Below are 21,487 nucleotides of genomic sequence, written 5' to 3'. Positions count from 1 at the left end.
AGAGCAGACAGGACTTTACATCTGTCCCTCTGACATGACATCATCTCAGCTGCTCGTGGCCTCAAAGGCTGGGCTCATTTGGGATGCTGACTCTGCCTCCGGCATGAGTGGCGAAGCGTGCTAAGCCTTGGGCAGTGTCTTGCTGACATCCAGACACTCAGCTGCGTCTACAGCACTTCCTGTCTGTCTCTCTGGTGCCTCGGAGCCTCCTGCCTGTGTCTCCCCAGCTCTTGGCTGCATCTTTGAATCAGGCGCCCTGCAGGAAAGCAAGATGCTCCTCAGTCCCCTCCCCCTGTTTCTGCACGTGTGGTCTCAAGGCCTTTAAGGGATCCCTGGCACCCCCAAAACTGCTGTCTCAGTTTTGTGAGATCTGTGGCTGGAATCCAGGGATGTGCAGTTTACACAAGTGTCTTAGGGGACTGCAGCCCACATAGGGAGCACTGTGGAGCCTAAGTGCAGCTGAGGACTAGGCTGCCATGGACGTCTTGGCCTGGGCCGTGCAAGGTGGTATGGCCAGAGAGCCTCTGTGCCTCCTACTCCTGTAACAGGACACAGTATGGCAGCACTTGCAGCCCGGATCCCTACTGAGAACAGCCCAGATCCTCAAGCTCACTACCACGTTCCGGTGGCTGTTGATGGCTGTCGAGGTGGAAGAACTCTGAACAGGCAGATCCCTGCATGCTTCTTGTTCCCCCCTGGGGTTCACAACCAAGTACCCTAGCACCCCTGCTCAGGAAGAAGATAGGGCACAGAACTGTCCCCTTGAAGGCCAGACCGCCAGCACTGAGACCTGGTGACGAGCAGACCTGTCAAGATCACACCGTCCTGCTCTCCAGCCTCCTATTTTTCTCACCGGCTTTCCAACCCACAAGTTTGCCCTTTAGGAAAGAGTCCAAGGAAGGACCCCTTAGATTTGCCCCCTGGCCTTTTCCGTCATATAACATGGTTTTGAGTAACAGGCACAGTTACACACAGGAGCTCCTAACCCACGTCTTTCCGGCCTGCCTCCATCATGGTTGCTACTCACCCTCTGGACAAAGTTACCAGATTGGGGGAAGGAGGAGCCAGGGGGACTCACGATCAGGGGCTGGGGCAGGCAGATCCTGTCTGTGTGTGCTGTGACCAGTCCCCTCCCGTCCCCTGTGGACTGCCTCCAGGTTACTGGGCAGTGGACACTGCAGTGTGGCTCAAGTGCAAAGGCATCTTCCCTGGCCAGGTGCAGACCCTGTTTGCACTTGCATGCACAGGTGAACACGGGCAGGTAACCACGGCTGGTTGCATGGGTGTTACCGCATCACTCATGCATACATCCACTCGGCCATTCATCACGGCAGACGCCTAGTTCCTGTGTTGATGGTTGCTGTAGGAGGTGGCTGGATCAACAGTGACTAAGTCAGACTGAGAATCTGCCTTGGAAGAGTTTAGGGTTCAATGGGAAGAAGAAACATTAAATCAGAGATTAAATGAAGTGAGCACCTTGGAGTATACGTTGAAGCTATTTTACTGGCTGCGTTCACAGACATCAGGGAATCACTGGAGTGGAAGTCCATCGAGGTCGTATGCTCACATCCCTCCCTCTGGGCGCAGGCCAGGGCGCCGCCACCCCTGCAGCACAGCTGAGTGCGGGAGAAGAGGGCCCGGGTGACACACACTGGCTCTCGAAGGCTCTGTCTAGTAGTGCTATTCTGCTCCCAGTCGGCTGACTGAGCGAGTGGCATGGCCAGGCCCACCTGAAGTGGTCAGAAAGTGCAGTCCTCTCGTGGGCCTGCCCAGAGGAAAGGAGCCAAGACATCGCTGCACAGCCCTAATGACCATAGGACTTTGGGCTCTTGGATGTTACTGTCCTCCCCGGCCCCTTGCTTGAGTGTGACAGCGTTTAGTTCACTGCTGTATCCAAGGCAACTTGGTGACGCTCGGTAAACACTGAACAAATGTGCCAGGCTTGCCCGAGGAGGGTGCTCCAGGAGCAGGCCCCCACGGGCCAAGGAGAGGGTCCTTTCATGATTCCTCCCAATTTTGATAAGCATCGTGTTTTTGTCTAGTGCCCTCCCACCCTGCTATGCAAAACTGCGGCACCAGGTAGGAAACCGGGTGGGCACGTGTGGCGCTGTCCTTTGAACAGGCACAAGGGCCGGTGCAGGGACAAGTGGAGGGAATGGATGTGGGTCCCACCCCAGCGGAAGGCTTCACCCACCCAGGCAGGGGCTGGCAAGAGTGTGCAAGAGGCAAAGAGTAGGCACCTCAGATTCAGGCGGAGCAAGGGTGGCCCTGAGAGGGGGACTTTTATGTTTTGTTCCCGAGGAGCCTCACTCGCTTCACCCTAGTTCCGGGCCTGTTGCCAGGTCTCCTCCAGGAACTCATGATGCCACAGCTTAATAGGTCACTCCGGCTCTATCAGTTGTCTCCTCCCAACATAGCAACAGCAGCACATTCAAAAGAATTCTGAGCAGAGGCAAAGTTTTCTTTACTTTTGATTTGCTCGGAGACTTTAATAAACTCCAGGTTCTGAATTACAGCTGAGGAGTTTGGCAAAATATAAGGCAGCCCATGCTCGAGGAAGCCTCGGATGTCCACCTCAGCACTGGCGCTCAGGTGCTATTATCCCAATTGGCTGATGCTGTCACACATGTGGTGGTGTGACACCACTAATGCCCACTTGTTAAGCACCTGTTATGTCCAAGAAAGTGCAAACCTAGGTTTCCTGTACACTGGTCCATTCATTAACTGGTACCTCACAACTCTGTCAGCTTGGTGTTTCCTGTTTATCTAAAGAGGAAATTGAGTCTTGGGGAGATTAAGCGGCTCTTCCAAGATGGACATGGAAGTGGCAGACCCAGGATTTGAATGAAATGTTTTCAAATCTGATGTCTGGCCTTTCCACCTTCCTCTATCAACCTGAGGGGGGAAAAAAAAAACCAAAACAACAACAACAACTAGAAATCATCATTCAGGCAACCATGACCTCAACATACTGAGTTTACTGACCCTGTTTATAAAGTCAAAGAAATGCCACCCCCAGGTGTACATCTGATTCACGTGACAGACTCTCATTGAACGGAAATAAATCCCAGTTTGACCATAATAGCTTTTTTTTTCTTTCAATTTTTATTGAACACAAGTATTCTGACAGAATGCAAAGTCAAAATTCTCAGTTAGTACTCAGTATTTACACCAGTGAGAATGGAAACAAAGGTGGTACTGATGTTTCACTTGGTAAAAAGTTTATAACAAGAGAGAAGGCCCCCGAAGTAGGGAATGCTGGGGAGGGATGCTAATGGAGGTCTGACAACCACCATCCAGACAGACAGCCTAGAGTGAAAACCCGGGACTTGGAAGGCTCCATAGAAAAGTGTGAAAATAGAGTTCCACTGCAAAAGCTGCACTATGTACACCACGGCCCTTGGGGATCTGGAGTCCCCGTGCACGGCACTCGCCTGCCCTCCAGAGCGCGGCCGTGCGGGATGTATGTGGATACACATACACGCATAGACACATAGACGCTGGAAACTGGTGGAATTGATCCCTCCTTCCAAAAATTAAAAAAAGGAAAACTATAAGCTTTTATCTCTTAACATAAAAGATAGAACGTTTTGAAAATAAAGTGACTCCCTCTTTGATCTGCAAGGAAGCGTTGCTCTGTTGTTCTGGATTTTGAAAGAAAGGAAAGCTCACATACATGGAGACGAAGCTCTGTGTCATGGGAGAGAGGCAGACCAAAAGGTGGACAGTCTTGGGTTCCAGCTAACAACGGCGGAGCCAGGGGTCTGGTGGGGGAGGTCAGCTGCCCTGGGCCAGGCTATCGGAAGGTCTAGACCTCTTCCTCTTCCTAAGGAAACCAAAATCAGGTTGCCTAACCACAACCACATGGCGTGAAGGGCACCGTCTCCATGAGGCATGGCTCGGCCGTGACCCTGATCTTCACAGCCAGTAACATCCCAAGACTGGGAATCAATTCCACTGGTGACTTGGTGGCAGGCGGAGCCCACTGCTTTCCCCAGGGTCCACCCTGTCTCAGACACCTCGAGGCACCCATCCTGCTGTGTGCTGCCAGACTGTCTTCCCGTTGCTGGTTCTTGGGGCCTGTGCATTTGAACCACAGGTGTGTGAGAGCCCTAGATTCAAAGGGGCTGGAGCTGGGTAAACTGGGATCCTCCATTTCCATCCCCAGGAGCTGAGAAAATGCAAAATAACCCCACATTTAGCAAATGACAAGACCATTTTTCACAGTTTGAAATGATAATCTAGCGTATCGCCACTGATCAGATTGCAGAAGTGTCAGAAGATCGGGGAGCGCAGCCCGCAGAATGGGCTTGGGGGAGGTCTTGCCACTCTAACCTCTTGCTTAGGAAAAGGAACGCATGCCCAGAGTACTGATTTCTTTTACTTAGCGGCATCTTCAGTGCCATCATCGTTTCAATTTCATTTTCTTGGTTTAAAGGCTTCGATTCCTTTTACGAGTTATTTTTGTTTCCTGAATATTTTTTTTTCTGAACTATCTGCTATACCTTCCACAACCAAACTATGTTGAAGTTTTATTTCAATACTATGACAAAAACACGTTTCACACTAAAATATTCACGCATCCACAGTGCACAAGCTTGCAGTTCTAAAGTAGAATGAGGAAAAAAAAGCAAAATTTCTATACAAAGGGCTGGCTTTTCCCTTCTCCCCCCCTCCCATCCCCCTTAAAGTTTCTGTATTTTATTTTTTTTTTCCCCACTTGATTTCCAATCCAGGAAAGTCGTGTTGTGACTCCAGACAGCAGGTCGTTGTTTTTTTTTTTTTTTTTTTTTTACTCTTTTGTTTCTACCAATGCTGCCTAAGTGAACAGAAGGCCGATGTTACTTTACTTCAACAGATTTCCAAAAAAAGACACTAATTCCCTGAAGCACACGTGCTCTTCCGCTCAAATCTAGATTCTGGGCTCAAAAGGAAATGGTATGTATATCTTTTATTTGGCTTTCTACAAAAAGGGGATGTTTGGGGTAAAAATGTGTGTTCACCAAGACCAGCCCCAACTATACAATCTTCTCTGCTTCATTCAACAAAGCCTAAGGAGTCCTTCTAAGGAAGGACAGGACGCCCTGGGAGCAGATCCTGTTTCACAGATACAGGCAGGTGGTGGCTAATAAGAAAGTGGTCCGACCCCCAAGGAAACACAAAAAGAACCAAAAACCGAGAAGCAAAACCCTTCCAAAACTAGATGGATTTCCACCTGAGTTGCACACAGGCAAACATTTTCAATCAGAATGGGGGAAAGAGCCACTGTAAACAGCCATGCTTTGTAAAGTCTTCCTGCGCTAGGGGCCTGTGATCAACCTACCCACCTCAAGGCAGTATTTGTAACTTAAAAAAAAAGGCAGCTATTTTACATGGACATTTAAATACAACCGAAGTCAAACATTGGTCAGCTTGTAAACACTGGAAAACAAAGTTGGCAGAAAGGAACAAAAAAAAAAAAAAAAAAGAAAGAAAAAGAGAGAAAAAAGAAAAGGAAAAAAAAGCAATCCGAATACTGCAAATTGAGATCTACCCCCACAAGCTGCAATTTGGCATTCTTCCTACAAAACAAGAGTCTAGGTGGGAATTGAATTCAGCTAGAAAGGGTGACACACTTTGCATACTGAACAAATACAAAGTGAACAGAAATGATAACTTATTTATGAGGTTTTACAGAGTTCAAACTCGACTGAAAGTATAAAAATAAACTTGGACTTTGTTCATTCGGTTAGTCTTAGTGCCTGGAAGTATTTCTCTTACACTGGTCTGTGCCAAATGGGCAACACCAAGTTCGGTCTTCCTGAACCTAGATTTTTTTTTTCTTCTGAGCTTCCTAGATTCTTAATTTAGGGTCCTTTTGTTTGATTTTTAAATGGTTTCAGGGAACGGAGTGTCCTAGTTTGGCTGTGGGTTTAACCTTTTTGTCTCATTTTCTTACAACTGAGTGTGCAACAAAGGAACCCTTTCTATAAACCTACAAAAAGGAGATCCCATGTTTATCTGTTTAGGTATTTTTTTTTTTTAAAGGCAAAAGACACTAGAGGAATGAGATGTGTGTGTGTGTGTGTGTGTGCGCGCGCGCACACATGTGTGTGAGAGAGAGAGAGATATTGGAAATGCTCTGGTGAAGCTGTTGTGTCACTTTGTATTTTTATCTTTGCTGGTTTCTCGTCACCCATCATGCTTTGCTCTCATTCTCCTTTGTCTGTGTGGCATCATTGGGGACCGCCTTGACTTCGGCTGGCGCTGGCTTCGTTTCTGTCTCCGGGCATTCCGACTTTGCTTCTACCGGGCCTTTCCTGCAGAGAATTGGAAGACAGCACTGAGTCCACAGTCCCTGAGAAGTGGCTCCATTCAGAGCTGGGCTCCCCACCTTGGCTTCATGTTGGGAACATGGGGGAGCTTTAAAAGTCACTGGTGCCTGGGCTGTGCCCCCAGAAATCCTGAGTTAATTGGCCCGGACAGGGTGACTTGTAAAAGCACTCATGTAATTCTAACAGGAAGCTAAAGTTGAGAGCCATTGAGTCAGAGGCACGAGGGCTTTCCTGTCCCCATCCTGATGCCATGCCAGCCACTCTGGCATCACCTGGGGTAGTGGTGGGTGGGGACTCTTCTCCTCACCCTGACCCTGCTGACTGCTATAATAACAGCAGCTTCTTGGTTTGGTATAAATGAGGTGCGCTGGGTTTCCCAGTACTGATGCCAGCGGGCTCTCTCCAAACAACCAGCTCTTGCTTGTCCTACTTCCCCCACAAACCTTCCCCCAGTAGCCCTTCCCACCCCCAACAAGCTGTGTTTTGTGGTGATGCCTCTAGGGCTTGCCTGGCAGCCTGAGAAAATGGTGGCTTTCCATGAGTCTGGCGGGAGGCTACAGTGGGCTATCATGCTACGGGGGGCTGGGGCAGCGAGGGTGGTACAGCTCTCAGAGGAATCCTTTTGCTTCCTGAGATTCAGAGATCCCGGTGAGGGTCCCTTTGCCGCTCTTGGTAGTACCATGACAGCTTCGCTGGGGTGAGGGGAGGCACAGGAGCCTCTGTAAGCCATGGGTCTGGCCCTGTCTCAATCAGTCCCAGGAGTGAGTCTGGTCTGAGGACACAGTGGGGCAGGCGCAGACCCCAGCCCCAGCTAGTGCTATCGCATTTCAGCATCACATTTAGGAAACCTATAAGCTTACTAAGGATTTCCCCTTGAACTTGAAATCCCAACAGTCATTTGGGGCTTGGGAACCCTGAGCCTTTCAGATTAGTCAAGGGCAGGCAAGGTAAACGAGAGTAGGTGGGGTGGGGGCATCTGGATGTGGAAGGTGACAGGGCACCTGGACCAGACTCCCTCTCCCCATGAACCTTGGGGGCTGCCCTTTTTCTTCCTGCGTAACAGTCCCATCTGGTGGGAACTCAGGCTGGCACTGGTAACACCGATTGTGGATCCCTGGGTAGCATCTTGGCCCCCTTAGCTCGCTTCCCAAGCTATGCTCATCAGTGGCCCCACTGCAAGGTCTCTCTCAGGGAAAACAGATGCCACTGCTGGGACAATACAGCTACAACATAATTAACATGACCTAATTAGTGCAAGTGGCTGCTTCTGGGCCCCTGCCTCCCCTGTGCTCTCTGCCTTATCCCAGCCCCTAGGTTGACAGTTGCCTCAGAGAAGACCTGAATTAGGCTGAAGACACATCTAACAAGGAGAACGCAGCACAGCACAAACACACACCACCACGGACACAACCCAGTGACAGCAGACAGAGAGAGGCCGTACTCGGTCTTTGCTGGTGCAGGCGAAACAGAGCTGTCTGCAGTGGAAGAAGCAAGCTCAGGGGCTTGTCCACTGGCCCCAGCGGCGGGAGCAGGAGAGCCCAGGGCTGCAAAAACATCCTTTGCAAGGTCAATATCTGGGGTCTTGAAGTTCCCTTCGTCCATTTTAAAGTCCTCGCCCTGGGCAGGGTTTGTGGCGCTGATGGAGGCAGCCTTGCTCTTCGGGCTAGTGAGGGCCGTGGCTGCCTCGGCCGGGCTCTTCACAGCGCCGGGCTGGGTGGGCTCAGGGTCCGGGCCTTTGGTGCTGGGAGCCTCCTGCTTGGCCTGGGGGGCTTCTGTGGCAGGGGCAGCTGCTGCTGCTAGGGAACTGGCTGCCTCAGCCGTGGTGGGGCCTGGCGCCGGGGCAGGCTTGCTGGCTGGCGCGGCCTTGGAGGCCTCCCCGACAGTGGCAGGGGCACTTGGGCTGAGCACAGCTCCCTGGTTAGCCAGGACATTAGAAGACAAATTGCTAGCGGCCGGGGCAGAGGTTGGGGTGTCGCTCAGGTCAACAAGGGGGGCGACCTTGGGGGCTGAAGCTGGGGGTGGGGAGGAGGTGGCAACGCCGGGCCCCTTGGAAGGGGTGGTTTGGCCGGGGGGCACAGAATTTGAGTCAGGTGTGGCATTGGCTGGGGGGGCAATACTGGAAGTCAGGGTGGTGGTCTCACTGGTGGGGCTGTTCTGAGCAGTGGCAAAGGTTTCGGTGATAGTGTCAGAGTTAGCGGTGACGGTGGTGACAGAAGGCAGCATGTCCTCGACAGTGGCTGTGGTGTCAGCAGGCAGCCTGTGGGGAGGACAGGAAGTAGAAGAGAATAGACGATGAAGCTGAGACGAGACAGAGAAGCAGGGGGAAGGGCTGAAGCCAGGAGGGGCCGTGGGCAGGGCATGCAGCTATGCACAGGCACCGACACAGGCCCACAGAGAAATGAGGAAGCACATGCCCAGGTGGGCAGAAGAGGAGACAGGAGACAACAAAGAACGTGGCAGCCTCAAAAGGGACCTGCTAGCCTTCCTCCCTGATCACTTCCCACCAGTTCTCTGCACAGGGCTCCCTTTCCCTACAACCTGCCTGAGTCTTCTGGCCCCTGCCTGAATCTCTGCCCAGGCTCACGGGCAGCGACGGGGGAAGCTAGGAACAAGCAGATGAGTGCGCCGAATGGTTCCTAAGAGCTGGGGGTTCTCCAGTAACTCCTGCCCCTTCAAACCCAGAGTAGCTATGGCAGTCACTGGTCGTTACAACCACATCTGCACATGGCTGCTAACAGAGGGTCCCCAAGTCTTCCATGAACACCAATGCCAGGGAGATTTACCAGATCTCCAAGTCCCCTCACCCTCTTGGGAAGAATGCAGAAAACCCTAGAAGTTTTAGAAATCCTAATAAGAATCTGCTTGAAAGCTTGGCTTGTCTCAATGGAGTTTAGTCCCCTTAGGCCATTGCCAGGGAGTGTAACTTGGGAACGGGGACTAGGGATCCCACTTAAGCAAGGAGGTAACCCACAATCACCCCAGATAGAACAAGAATGCCCTTTCTCTAGGGACTTCTCAGCCAAGTGCCTCTTCTGGCCACGAGCTCCAGAATTCCGGCCCGCAATGTTAGGCAGGGAGTTGCAGGTGGGCAGCATGGAGGTGGGTGATGAGGTGGGTGTGGGGATTTGTTGAGGAGACACAGTCCCTCCCCGCCACATACTCGGGTTCTGTCAGCGGCGTGGTTTCGTTGGGCTCTGTGTGTTTCCCGCCATCGTGGTTTGGGGTCCGCTCCTCTTCAGTTCTCACCTCCACGATGGGCTCCTTGGACTCATCTTTCCTGTGGAAAAAGTTCTGGTTTGATCACGGGATGCTGGTGGGGGAAGGGCATTCCCAGAGAAGCCAGCTTCAGCTCTGGGGACCTAAGGCTGGCAGGGTGGCCTTCTAGAGCCAGACCCAAGAGCCTGTGTCTCAGCACCCCTCTTGCTAGCTCTGTTGCCTTGAATGTTTGATTTGCCTCCACTTCCTCATGGCTAAAATGGGCCTGTAATGGTCTGTGCCTCACCTAGCTGTGATGAACATGAAATGAGGTCATGAATGTAAAGACTAAGCATGGTGCCGGCCCAGATAAGTGCACAAACAATCTGCATATATGTGTGCAAGTGTGTACAGACATGTACACGTGCACATATATGCACTGCACAGTGCCTACGTGTGGCAGTGCTAAACAACTTATCTCCTTGCTCTAGCTCAGCCTCACCAGTAAGAATCTGAGAAGTTTCCTGATAACTGGCTCAGCATCTCCTGAGCCATCTCCTGTTCCTCCGGGGTTGCTGAGGGCATAGCATCCAGACTGTCTGCTCCATGAGGACAGGGATTTTTATCTGTTTTGGTCACTGCTGCACCTCAGTGTCTGGAACAGTGCATTGCTCATAGTAGCTGCTCAATAAGTATTTGTGGATGTATGAAAGAAAGGATGAATGAATGACTGAAAGCAAGGTCAGTATGCTCTTCAAATGCTGATCCCCATGGCAGTTCCCTCCAGGCTTAGCTCTAACCATTCCCCTCATTTTGACCTACCCAGGTATTTTCGAACTTTGGAGAGATGTGGGGTTGGTCCCACGGTTTGTTATTTAAACAGGTCCCCCAAAGACCATGCTTTGAGGAACATTTCTCAAGTGCCTTTTTCCCTTGGGGTTTCCCAATGGAGACATTGAGGTGGCTTGGTTGCTGGCCCCCTGGGCTGGGCTGGAGCCCAGACCTTGGCAGAGTGGGCAGGTTGGCACTCACGAGAAGGCAGCTTTGCCCTCCTCCATGTCCTTGCCCTTGGCTCCAGGCCCGGCTTTTCCACACAGGTTTACAGCGATGCACATAAGCAGGCCACACTTGTTCAGGAAGTAGCAGGTGATGTCCACAACCACCAGGAGCAGGACGAAGATGACAATGAGGATGCCCACGATGGCCCCGGTGCTCAGGCCTGCAGTGGGGCTGCCGTTGGCTTGGGTGGAGGGAGAGAGAGATGGCTGGAGGTTAGCACACTGAGATGCAGTCCTGGACCCTGTGGAAAAATGGCCCCTGGGGTGCAGTGGAGCAACAGCCCCACAGCAGGAGTCATGGCACTTGTGACCAGAGTGGCACTTCTGGGGGGGCTTTTATGCCCAGATGTTGAGACAACAGGGTCTCTCTGTGTCTTTGCGAGAGACGCGTGACAGCCTCATTTCAAACTGGGGGACATGAATATGAGGCCCCCACAACAATGTGGGTTGGGAGCTGTGTCCTCATCCCTTCTTTTAACCTCCAACCCTCTCCCAGACCCACATTCGGTCTTCCTGGGATCCCTGGGAACAGATAGGCAAGCAGGGGTCACTGATTTCAGGCAGGGCTGTGGCTCATAAGAACCAACAGGGACAGGATCCCAAAGTGGGTGATGGGGTTTCCGTTGGGGTTGTGGTGATGTCAGATACAAAAGGATGTCTGGCCCATGACCCCCTGCCCTTCAGGAATGGCTCTAGAGAAGCCCAACATGGGACCAAATCAGCTTCAAGGTTTATTTTCATTGCACCCCAGGAAGATGGATGAAGCCCATTCATTTGGAGATATTGGGGCCTCCCAGGCCTGGCGGGCAAGGAGAAAGTCTGGGAATACTCACCATCTGGGAGCTCAGGTTTGCTCGGATCAGACTGGAGGAAAGGCAGCAGACTCACCCAGAGATGCACACCACACAGCAGGCACGCTCACACTCAGGACAGATGCCCACTGCAGACGGACCCATTCTCACACCCGCCTGGTGCCAGCACCCCGTGTGGCTGGGGCCCCTTCGGATGACTCAGCCTCTGCCTCTTAGGCCCTTGCTGTCCATCTAAGTGTACCTAGGCTTGGGCTATCAATGGTATTGCAGAAAGATGCTGGGCCAGCTCTCTGGGCACCCTCAGGACTCATGTCAGTGGCCTGAGGTGGACCCCACTCACTGCTAGGTCAGCGCTCAGGAGATAAGTGCTCACACTCCGGGGAGCAAGAACACAGGTGGGCTCTTCCCATGAGCCGAGTGGAAACAACGACCTCAGACTGAAATCCTGGCACTTTCTGAATCATTTTTCTTCTTCTGGAAGGACTTAGTTCCAGAATTGTCAGTCCCATCCCCACTGGGACTTGTCTGATGCTTCCGGTCCCTCAGGATCCACTGGGACGTTTGCTGATGCCCAGGTGAGGCCCAGCAGCTGCCAGAGCCACATGTTGGGCTGGACAAAAGCAGCAGCATGTAGCTGAGGTGAGTGGTACCTAGATGAACCCCCCGTTTCCTTTTTTCATGCAGTCGGTGTGCCTGGGGATCCCCGTGTGTGCGGCAGGGCTCCCTGCTCAGGGCTTTGTCAGCGGCAGTTCTGCTCCTCTGGCGCTCATTTCAAGCTTCAGTTCAGGGTGTGGGTCAGAATCCCAGTGCACCAGAGACAGCCGGCCACAGCCTACTTTCTAGCACCCTGAGCTTAGCGGGGCCTGAGCTGGAGGAGACTCCTGGCTTGCAAAGACAGTCTGGCCCCTTTGGGACCTTGGTCTTGCCTTCCAGCCTTTCCTCTTCATGTCCTTTGCCCTGGCCCTTCCACCATCAGCCCATCCCCCAGGAAAGCACTGAGACCAGCAAAGGGAGCTGAGCTCAGAGGACTCAGCTCTGGCCACGTGGTCTCTGAGCTTCGGCAGCAGGAAACTGGCCACTGGCCTCTGCATTCAGCTAGAGGGGGTCATTTTCATAGCAGCTCTCTAAAGCAGAACAGAGCCCACCCACTCTACTTCCCCAGGGTCCTCACTTACCCTCCAAAAAGCAAAGAGAGAAATGCAAATCTTCCTGGTCCTCTGAATCCCACTGTTGTTTTCCTGATTGGGGGAGACCTTTCAGCCTCAGCCTTCCTCTCTATTCCAAGCACCGGGCTGAAAACCACTGCCTGTGTCTGACACCAGCACCATCGGGTGTAAGTGCTGACTGACTCAACCAGGAGACTCAAGTAGTTCTGTGGGGGACTTAGGGGTAGGGAGAGGGTGACTGTTAGGTTTAAAAGCACCAACACTACATTCTGAGTTTGTACGTAAATACAGTTTTATGGAACTTGTCATCTCTCTAAAGAGGAAAAATAAACTGCTGAGAAAAATAAACTGCTGCTCTGTGGGTGCATGAGATAGCAGGAGCTGTCCCATTATGCTCTGGGCCCAACAGAGACAGCAGGGGGACAGCACTAAAGCTGAAGGCCAGAGCCAAGGTCAAGTTCAGGAGGAGAGCAGGGGGGCAAAATGACTGAGCCATAAAACAAAAAACAGTCCCTTTCATTTGTGTACAATCAGATCTTCCTCCTGGCTCAAGGTCCCACAGGTGGCAGCCCCTACACATCTGAGGACCCTTCACATGCTGAGGACCCTCCACATGCTGAGGACCCTTCTGACCACACAACTGTGGCACGGATTCTCCCCTGCCCCATCTACCTGCTCACATACTCAGCCACTTTCTGCCTCAGAGCCTTGTTAATCTTCATCTGGAAGATTCCATCCCTGTCATCTCATGTCACCTCATGGCTTTCTGTTATCCTGCAGACCTCAGCTCAAATGTTACCTTCGCAGAGAGCCCCTGCCCTCCACCCCAGCTCCCCTATCTGGTGAGGGACCTTTATGAATTTATCTACATTAGCTGTTCTATTCTCTTACCACTATCTGACACTTTCTGTTCACTTACATACTTTCTCACCAGTTCTCCCCTCTCCAGGATGTTCTAGAAGATACCATGTCTGCCTTAGGTCTCCTAGCATCCAGGACAACCTGACTTATGGGGGTTGTTGTACAAATGAATGAGTGCTTAGCCTGGAGATGAGTACATGGTCTCTAGATGTTTAAAGATGTGCAATGACAAGGAAGATGTGGCCTTATTCTGGAGGCACCAGTGGATGGAAACTATGGGGCTCATGGGAGCTGCTCAGCTGCAGATGAGAAGTGACTAAGAGTAGAGCTGTGCAGAACCCCAGTGGGTGAACTCCCTGCTGCTGGAGGCCTCAAGCATGGGCCAGACAAGTCCTTGGTGGGGATGTTGTGATGCTCTGGAAGAGGATCCCATACCGGGCAGGGCCTGGGACAGGGTGATGTCCTCAAGTTTCCTGCACCATTAGGAGCTGTCACTGCACAGCACCCAGCCAGTGGCATAGACTCCCTAATGTCACGCTCCTCCATAGTGTCTACTGAGGACATTTTCCTGGAAGACTCAGGCCCTATCTTTTATTCATTAATTCTTGTGACTTTATTTTTACATGAAAAATAAACACAATGTTTTTCCACCTGCAGCAGAATTCTTGGGGTGTCTTGTTAAAAATTCAAATTCAGAGGCTCCTTACTTCTACTGAATCAGAGTTTCTAGGGGTGAATCGGGAGTCAGGATTTAAATGAAGGTCCCAGGGAACCTGAGGCCCACTGTTTCTGGGTCTCTTGTCTTGCATTACAATGAATAACAGTTGACCCCGTGACTAAGGATGCGCTGTGTACTCTCACTCGACAGCCTTGACCTAACTGACGGACCGGACGGATGGAGACACAAGGACTGCTCTGGGAGTCTGGGAGAAGGGGACCACCCAGCTCATCACTAGGACTCTCGGCTTTTAGGGGAAGTGAGGGCTCCACAGACTGGAGAGAGAATGTGTAGCTTTTGCAGTAAGAAGCTATAAACAAGGGAAATGCTGGAACACAGATAAAAGGAGTCAAGTCAAGCCAACACACATTACTTCTTGGTGGATGTTATAGAATTATTTTGTCCAGAGAAGCCAGAGGGACAGAGGTTTTCTCTGCACCTAATGTAACATCTTACGAAAGAAAAAAGAAAACACCTGGGGTCTATCTGCACCATTTTCTCCTGGACCTCCCTTGACTAACTCATCTGCACACCCTGCATGCAAAGAATGCTTTCAGGGAGCAGTTCCTCTCCAACCGCAGGGTCAGTGCTGTCCTGTGCAGTGAGGCCCCAAGGCTGGGGCTGCCCACATGCTGTGGCTCCTACTATGGGAGAGACTGGCACTAGACAAGGAGCTGGCTTGCCCCAAGACTCAGGTCTATATCTACCTGCTTTCTTGAATGCTTTAAAGTGGGACTATGGGTCTCACATCTTACAGATGCCCAGTGAGGTCTCTGTGCCACCGGACCTCAGGTGGCAGGACACACAGATCTGTTGAGCTGAGCTCTGGTTCACATAAACCCCTTCCACATTTGCGCTCTTCTCCCCAGAATCTGTTAAACAGATGACTGACCTTGAGGGATTTCAGGAAGTGTCCAAATAATGTGAGATTATAAACAGAATCCAGTTCACCAAAGAGAAACTTCTCTCAGATTCTCCCCACCCCAGGGTCACTATGTATGGCCTTGGCTGTGGAGTTTTAAGGGGGAGCTGAGAAATGCAGAGATCTTACTACAGACCAGGGTATCCTGCGGCTCCTGTCCCCAAGATGACCACCTCTCCAGTCCTGAAAAAGCACTTTGCCCTCTCCTGGCTGGCTGGGGACCAGGGAAGCCCAAGGTGGCAACGACCCACAGCAGCTCTTAGGAGACACGAGAAAACCCTTGTTCCTCATTAGGGAAGAAAAAGCATTTCCTTTGCCTAAAATGCCACTCAGCAAGCTACAAGTTTGGGTCACTATTGAAATGGCTCTCTGGGGTGATCAAAGTCATCCAGGTACATGTGAGGTGGAGGGAAAGGACTTCTGATACTTTGTAGGACACACAACTATCAAAGAAAATGAGAACACGCCGGTGAGTTCACATGAACTGTTATTTCCTTTAATAATGCAAAGGTGTAAACTTCATAAAGGCCTCGCTGATTATCTACACAACAAAGTTAGCATTCTTATTAGTAGAAAAACGTGATCCAAACCTGCCGTATAAATATTCCAAAAATGAGCAGAGACACCCCCGTGGCACATGGAGGGGGCTGGGACTGATACAGGGTGCAGCGGCAGGGGTGGCTGAGCTAGGCGGGGAGCGCTCGCTCCCACGGGGGGCTGCCAGGCCCACCTTCTGAGGGACTCCTGGTGGGGCTGTGGCTGGAGCCTTTATGGAGAACTGCTGTGTCCATGGGAGTAAGTGGGTGTGCCCTCCTGCTGCCTCCCGTGGTGTCTCCTTACACAGGCCTGCCACTGCCATGCTGAGGCTGCCCCGCCCAGGGTGTGCTGAGGGGACGGAGCTGCGTCAGGGATCCGCATACTTTAGGCCACTTCTCTGGAGTCCCTTCAGAAACACTGATGGTACCCCTCACCTATGCAGGGGTCTGAGGCCAGAGTGGGCACAACCACTGAGGGGGCTTTCCTGGGTGAAAACGTGTCTTCTGCCTGAGATGACCACCATGAGCATGTCGGGAGCCAGGTGGACAGCGACAGGTCACCTGCACGAGGACTCATCTCTCCCTCTTTTATGGTCCCCACAGCTCTCTCAAACTGACCAGGGATCCTGCTCCTTCTCCTTACCTCTCTGTCTTAGGGTCACGCCTGCTTCTGCTGGTGTGACAGGAGTCAGGGACCCCAGGGAGAGAGGTTCACGGTGGGGCTAAAAGTCTGGGGTGGGAGACACTACCCTGGGGTCTGCATGGGAGCCTCTAAACTATGAGCTCTGGGGCTCCCAGCCTGTGCCCCCTGACACAGGCAGCACCCTGCAGACCACAGCTCAGAACCCTTTGGGTTGCCAAAGGGAAAGGCTAGGCTTTGAACATTAACAAATAACAACAGAACTAAAAAGTAAAGAAACCAAAAGAACAAAAATCAAACTTCTGTGGAGATGCTCAGAGATGAGATATGCAGAATGATATGTGACCACAATGAGGGAGGGAGCTTTTATTCAGTAGACGGTCCATCCCCAGGCTCACATACTGATGTGGCTGGCAGGCTTCACCCCGGGGTCTCCGTGGGCAACTTTATCAAGCACGCCCCACTTCCTCTCCTGGGTATGTGGGAGGCAAGCAGCTGGCTTTCATCAGAGTTTTAAAACTCTTACTAAAGCAATGCCACTGGCCAATTGGGGGCCTGGGGTATTGGGAAATACAGGTTGAGTGAGTCCTAAGTGATGGACACTGTGGGCTCAGCCATCTGCGAATGGCCTGTCCCTCCCCTTCCGCTCTGCTGAGTGCATATGGGGAGGGTGAGGGACTAGCGTTTGGCTCACAGTGGATGGTTCCAGCCTGGGGCACTGATGTTTATGCTATAAGGGGGGAGGTCACTGTTGGACAACCCCCAAATCATGAGGTTCTGTGCTGTCTGCCTTGCACAGGTAGCACCCCACTGGGAGACGTGCACCTTACCAAGCCAGCAGGTGTTGGGCACATCACAGGGGGGCCCTGCTCCCAGAGCCAGCATGAGGAGCTGGTTATGTTATCAGGGCTGGTGTGCCTCCCAGAACATTTGAAGAGCCCCAGAAAATACCCAACAAATTTCTTCCACTGCACAGGCAATAGGGTGACTTAATTTGCCCACCAAGTCAGCAAAATGCTCAGGCGAATCTCAGGGATCTGCCCCCTTACCACGGGCACTTAAATGCAAGCAAAGCCAACTACTTATTGACGGGCAGAGGAGGAGCATGGAGTTAGAATGGGGTGGGGGCACGTGATGATTTTAACAATCTGATGCAAGAAATCTTCCTCTGCTACATCATTTTCAGGTAAGAACAACAAATGTGATAGGCAGCAGATATGCAGCAACTTCTTGGTAAACTCAGCATAATGCTTTTCTTATATATAGTGTTTAAAGAAAAGAGCTCGCAAATATTTCTGTGCTGCCATTAAAAGGGGGTGCACTCCCTGTGGAGTGGCACAAAAGTATCTATGAGTGGTGAAATGTCTGGAGGTCAAGCTTTTTCCAATTGCCAAAGCTTCCTTTTCCACATAGGGTGCTTGGTGGCCGTGGTTGTGGTGGTCCTGACAGGTTCTTCCAAATGGGGCACTGATCGTTCTCATAGGAACTGGGCTTTTAAGCAAATTTAATTTGTGTGTGTGCTCGAGTTCCTAACAGAGCAAAAGAAGAGTCACTACAGAGAAAAGCAATGAGACAAAGGTGTAGGACGCGGAGGAACCTCCCAAGGTCGCTGCAGGCGCCAAGCAATGGGTCCCCAGAGAGAATATGGTTGTTTGAAAACAAATGTGGCAGTGGGGATGTCCCAGTGAAGTCCAAGGTGAGATGTGTGACGACAGACACAGGAAGGGGAGGGGGTAGGAAAGAGAAGGTAGAGACAGAAACAGAGAAAAAAATAGATAAAAAGAAAAAAAATAGGTCAAATATAGAAAACGCAAGAATCAAAGGTTAATTCAACTTAGTAAATTAAACTGACAACGGTTAGAGAAGAGTTCAGTGCGGTTTTATTACCACAAGGCCAGTTCAGAAGCTCAGCAATGCCAGAAGCAGCACAGCGGGGTTAATTTGGGGGTTAGGGGTCAGCGAGCAGATGAAATTAAAGTGAGGGAACAGAAGCCTCCACAGTAAGGTACAAGAGTTTGATTAGGAGAGTTACCTTTGCTAAGGTGAGGCCTCCTAGTAGTCCACAAGCCTACCGGCAGCCTCTAGCCTCTACAGCCTCCCAGGCGTGTGGTAGAGATGCATTTGACCGCTGCGCCACGTGTGGCAAACTGTGCAGAGGCAGGGACGCGTTTCCGTGGGGAAGCAGACTTTTCTTCCTACTGCAGGGTCCCCCACCCAGGGAGCTCTTGGAAGGGCCTATCTGGTTCTGCCTCCCTCACCTTCTACCACGCTGCAGACCACAGGATTCCACCGGGAACATCCATCTTGTCATTCAGAGATTTTATCCTCGGGTCCCAACACAATGACCAGGAAAGTCCAATGAAGCCCAGAGGCCTCGTGGGTGAGGCGAGAAGCCCTATCTGGATTAACTGGGAAATTCAGGACTCTGTCCTCTCCAGCAGGCAGGACTCCAGAGGATGGGGTTGTCCCAGAATGTCTGTATCTGACACAGCATGACCCTACTTTCCCGACCCCAAAATCTGATGCTGCTGGCAGTATCCAGCAGGTCCAAAGTGACTGACTATGGGATCTCATCCCAGGAAACAAATGCCATCAGGAATCTGTCTCTCTCTCTCTGCAAAGAGTTACCAAGCTTCTCAAGTCCCAGCTCTTACATGTCCCATCAAGCAGAGCAGATCTGGACGCTCATACCAAACTCGACTTCAAGGAAAACATGACCAAAGTACACAGTGAAGAAGCGGCAGAGGGCAGGCGGGGCTTCCTCTAAGTGGACATCCTAATAAGCAGAAACAAGAACATTTCTCCCAGCTCCACCAGGCACCTTGCCTTCATCCCTGCCATGTGACCAGGACTGGCAGAGACATATCCACTGCAGCCGGTGCTAAGGGGTCTCTCTGATGATTCAAGGGAAGAACCAATAGATGCTTCTGACCTAGGGCTGACACCCCACTTGCCAACACTCCATGTCGCTCGGATGCACACACTCACACACAACCAGACATCCAGAACCGCACACTGCTGTTGCCGCTGTTCCACTAACCCACTTTTGCACGTGCGGCCCTCTGTCCGAAGCTGCCCCCATCCTTTCTGGCCTCTCCCTTGGGGAGGAGCAATGGTGACAACTGAGCCGAGGGCCCAGGTGAACTCAATAAACCAGGCAGGCTTGGGGGTGGGGGAGGCGAGGGGGGAGCAGACCAAGAAGCCACACCATCTTCCTACCACACCTGAACCTGGCAGAGAGTTTATGGGGTCCCTCCACAGGCTCCGCTCTCTGTCCTATGTCCACCTCTCCTGCCTGTGGCCAGCATGGCTGGTCTGGAAAAGCAGAGTGGTGTTGGATATCTCTTTCTGCTCTGAGGGCTTGGGCCAAGGAGGACACTGGCTACTTGTGACAGGGAGCTGGGCCCGACTGCAGCAGCCTTACTTCTTTCCCACCCTTGACTTGGTCCAGGACCCCTAGAGATGGATCTGCATCTCCCAGGAGGCCTCCTCCCATCACAGTCCCTAGCAGACCAGATTGCCTTCCATTGATGGTGTTGTCCAGTCACCATTTTCCCCACTTGTTTTGTTTCAAGTGGTTCAATTTAATCTTTGTTTCACTTGAGAGGCCCCTGGCAGGCAGGCTTTTTAACTAACTGGGAACCATCTCTTCCTTCTCTTGGGGTTCCCACAGAGAAGAGAATTGGACCATGGTTGTGCAGGTAAGCAAGCATCAATAAAAAGCGCTTCAGAACATTTACATGGTCCTGGTGCAAAATGGCAGATGGCAGATAAGGTCTCAGAAAGGATCCTTACTCAACCAGCTTCCAAGGCATGACTGGAGCTGGGGCTTTTCCCAATGGATGGGTCTGAACTGATTTAGCATCAGTCCTTCAAGGTCGTATGACATGGGACCTCTGCCCCAGGATGCATGGCCAAGCCTTCCTGGGGGTCTGGTACATCTCAACCCACCACACAGATAGGTACAAAGCAAAACGAAGCTTTGCATGGGCAACCGATCATGAGGATGGCTGGAAGCAAGCAAGTTGTCAAGGGTGGTTCAGGCACATTAGGAGGTGCAGCACTTTGCATTAATTCAAAGCAGGTAACTCACAGAAAGCAGAGGCAGTCATACCTGGGATGGCTGTGGGCTGGGCTGAGGTCCTGAACACAAAATGAGCCGCCTTGGACTTCCCCTGCTGGTTTTCAGCCACCACGAAGACCTCATATTCGGCATTCCAGTCCAGGGACTTGAGCATGACGTGGTCACTGCCAGACGGGAGCCTGATCTCTGGTTTCCAATCAGAGGAGAGTTTCTGGGAGAAACCAGCAAGCAGGAGAGGAAACACCAGAAAACTTTAGAGCAAAACACTGGTAAGGCCAGCGGGCAGGAAGAACGGAGGGAAGGCAATAACTATGGTGAATGAAAATGCAAACCAATGATAGGACTTGGTCTTGACCAGCCTGATAAACCTTAAGGATCACACAGGTCAGGAGGTCAAACACTGAGGTATCTCAATACAAACAGTTGCCAATGTGGCACGGGTCCAGCCCTGCAATGTCCCATTGCCTCGGGGGCATGCGGGACTCACTCTGATATGCAGACACATATGCAACCTTGTTTCTTGTCCTGTCTCAGAATGTCACTCACATTCAGGTGTGCAATTCATCTCCCCGACACAACACTGCAGAATTCTATTAAAGGTGAAAACTATCATTTATGGAGCACCTGCAAGGTGTAAAGGCTTTCCACTCGTTTTCTCATTGTATCCCTCCAATATTCCTGTGTGTGTGTGTGTGTGTGTGTGTGTGTTTGTCAGTTCTGTACAAAACCTGGGGATAGGGAAGTGAAGGAGAGTTGGAGTGACTTCCCAAAGCTCCACTGGAAGTTGCACTTAAGGCCAAGTGCTTCTGGACCCTGAGCTGTGATTGTCCCTTTTCATTGCAGGGAGCTTAACAAATATCTGTGGAGCTGAATTGGACCTTCTATTCCATGCCATGTAACCTGGTCTCTACAGTGGTAGTGCAGGGATCTCAGGTATAAGTTCTGTTGTGAGGGCCAATGTGTGGTGTCTTGTGGGGTGCTCAGGATGTCCAGGGGCATGTTTCTCAGCAAAGCACTGCCTGGGCATCGAAAATTCTTTCTAATTCTATCCTAAACATTAGCACAGCAGTTCGTTCTGGGAGGGAGTTTAGAAAGCCACAGTTAGATGACCACTTCCTTAAAATACATTTGTGGAAGGAGGTTAAAAACTTCCTGAGAAGTTGTCACCTAATTGTTTTTAA

The 21,487-nt window shown here is 51.4% G+C and overlaps 1 protein-coding gene across 24 annotated transcripts in view; it reads right to left on the bottom strand.

The window, feature by feature from the left end:
- Window positions 1-6,178: 6,178 nt before the first annotated feature.
- NCAM1 (neural cell adhesion molecule 1) overlaps window positions 6,179-21,487 on the bottom strand; it is a gene marked incomplete at both ends in the record, with an annotated part of 293,646 nt that continues 278,337 nt past the window's right edge. For 11 of the 24 annotated variants that reach the window (XM_084249421.1, XM_084249417.1, XM_084249419.1 and 8 more), the window contains 2 exons: window positions 17,752-17,831; window positions 20,337-20,514. In XM_084249421.1, coding sequence (XP_084105547.1) covers window positions 17,752-17,831; window positions 20,337-20,514 — 258 coding nt within the window. Of the gene's footprint in view, window positions 6,300-7,755; window positions 8,572-9,474; window positions 9,592-10,541; window positions 10,750-17,751; window positions 17,832-20,336; window positions 20,518-21,487 lie in introns of those variants that run through there. The other 13 variants (XM_084249434.1, XM_084249432.1, XM_084249435.1 and 10 more) reach the window with 4 other exon arrangements.

The sequence above is a fragment of the Talpa europaea genome, assembly GCF_964194135.1.
Source record: "Talpa europaea genome assembly, chromosome: 12".
NCBI classification, from domain to species: domain Eukaryota; kingdom Metazoa; phylum Chordata; class Mammalia; order Eulipotyphla; family Talpidae; genus Talpa; species Talpa europaea.
This window is presented reverse-complemented; position numbering and strand designations above follow the sequence as displayed.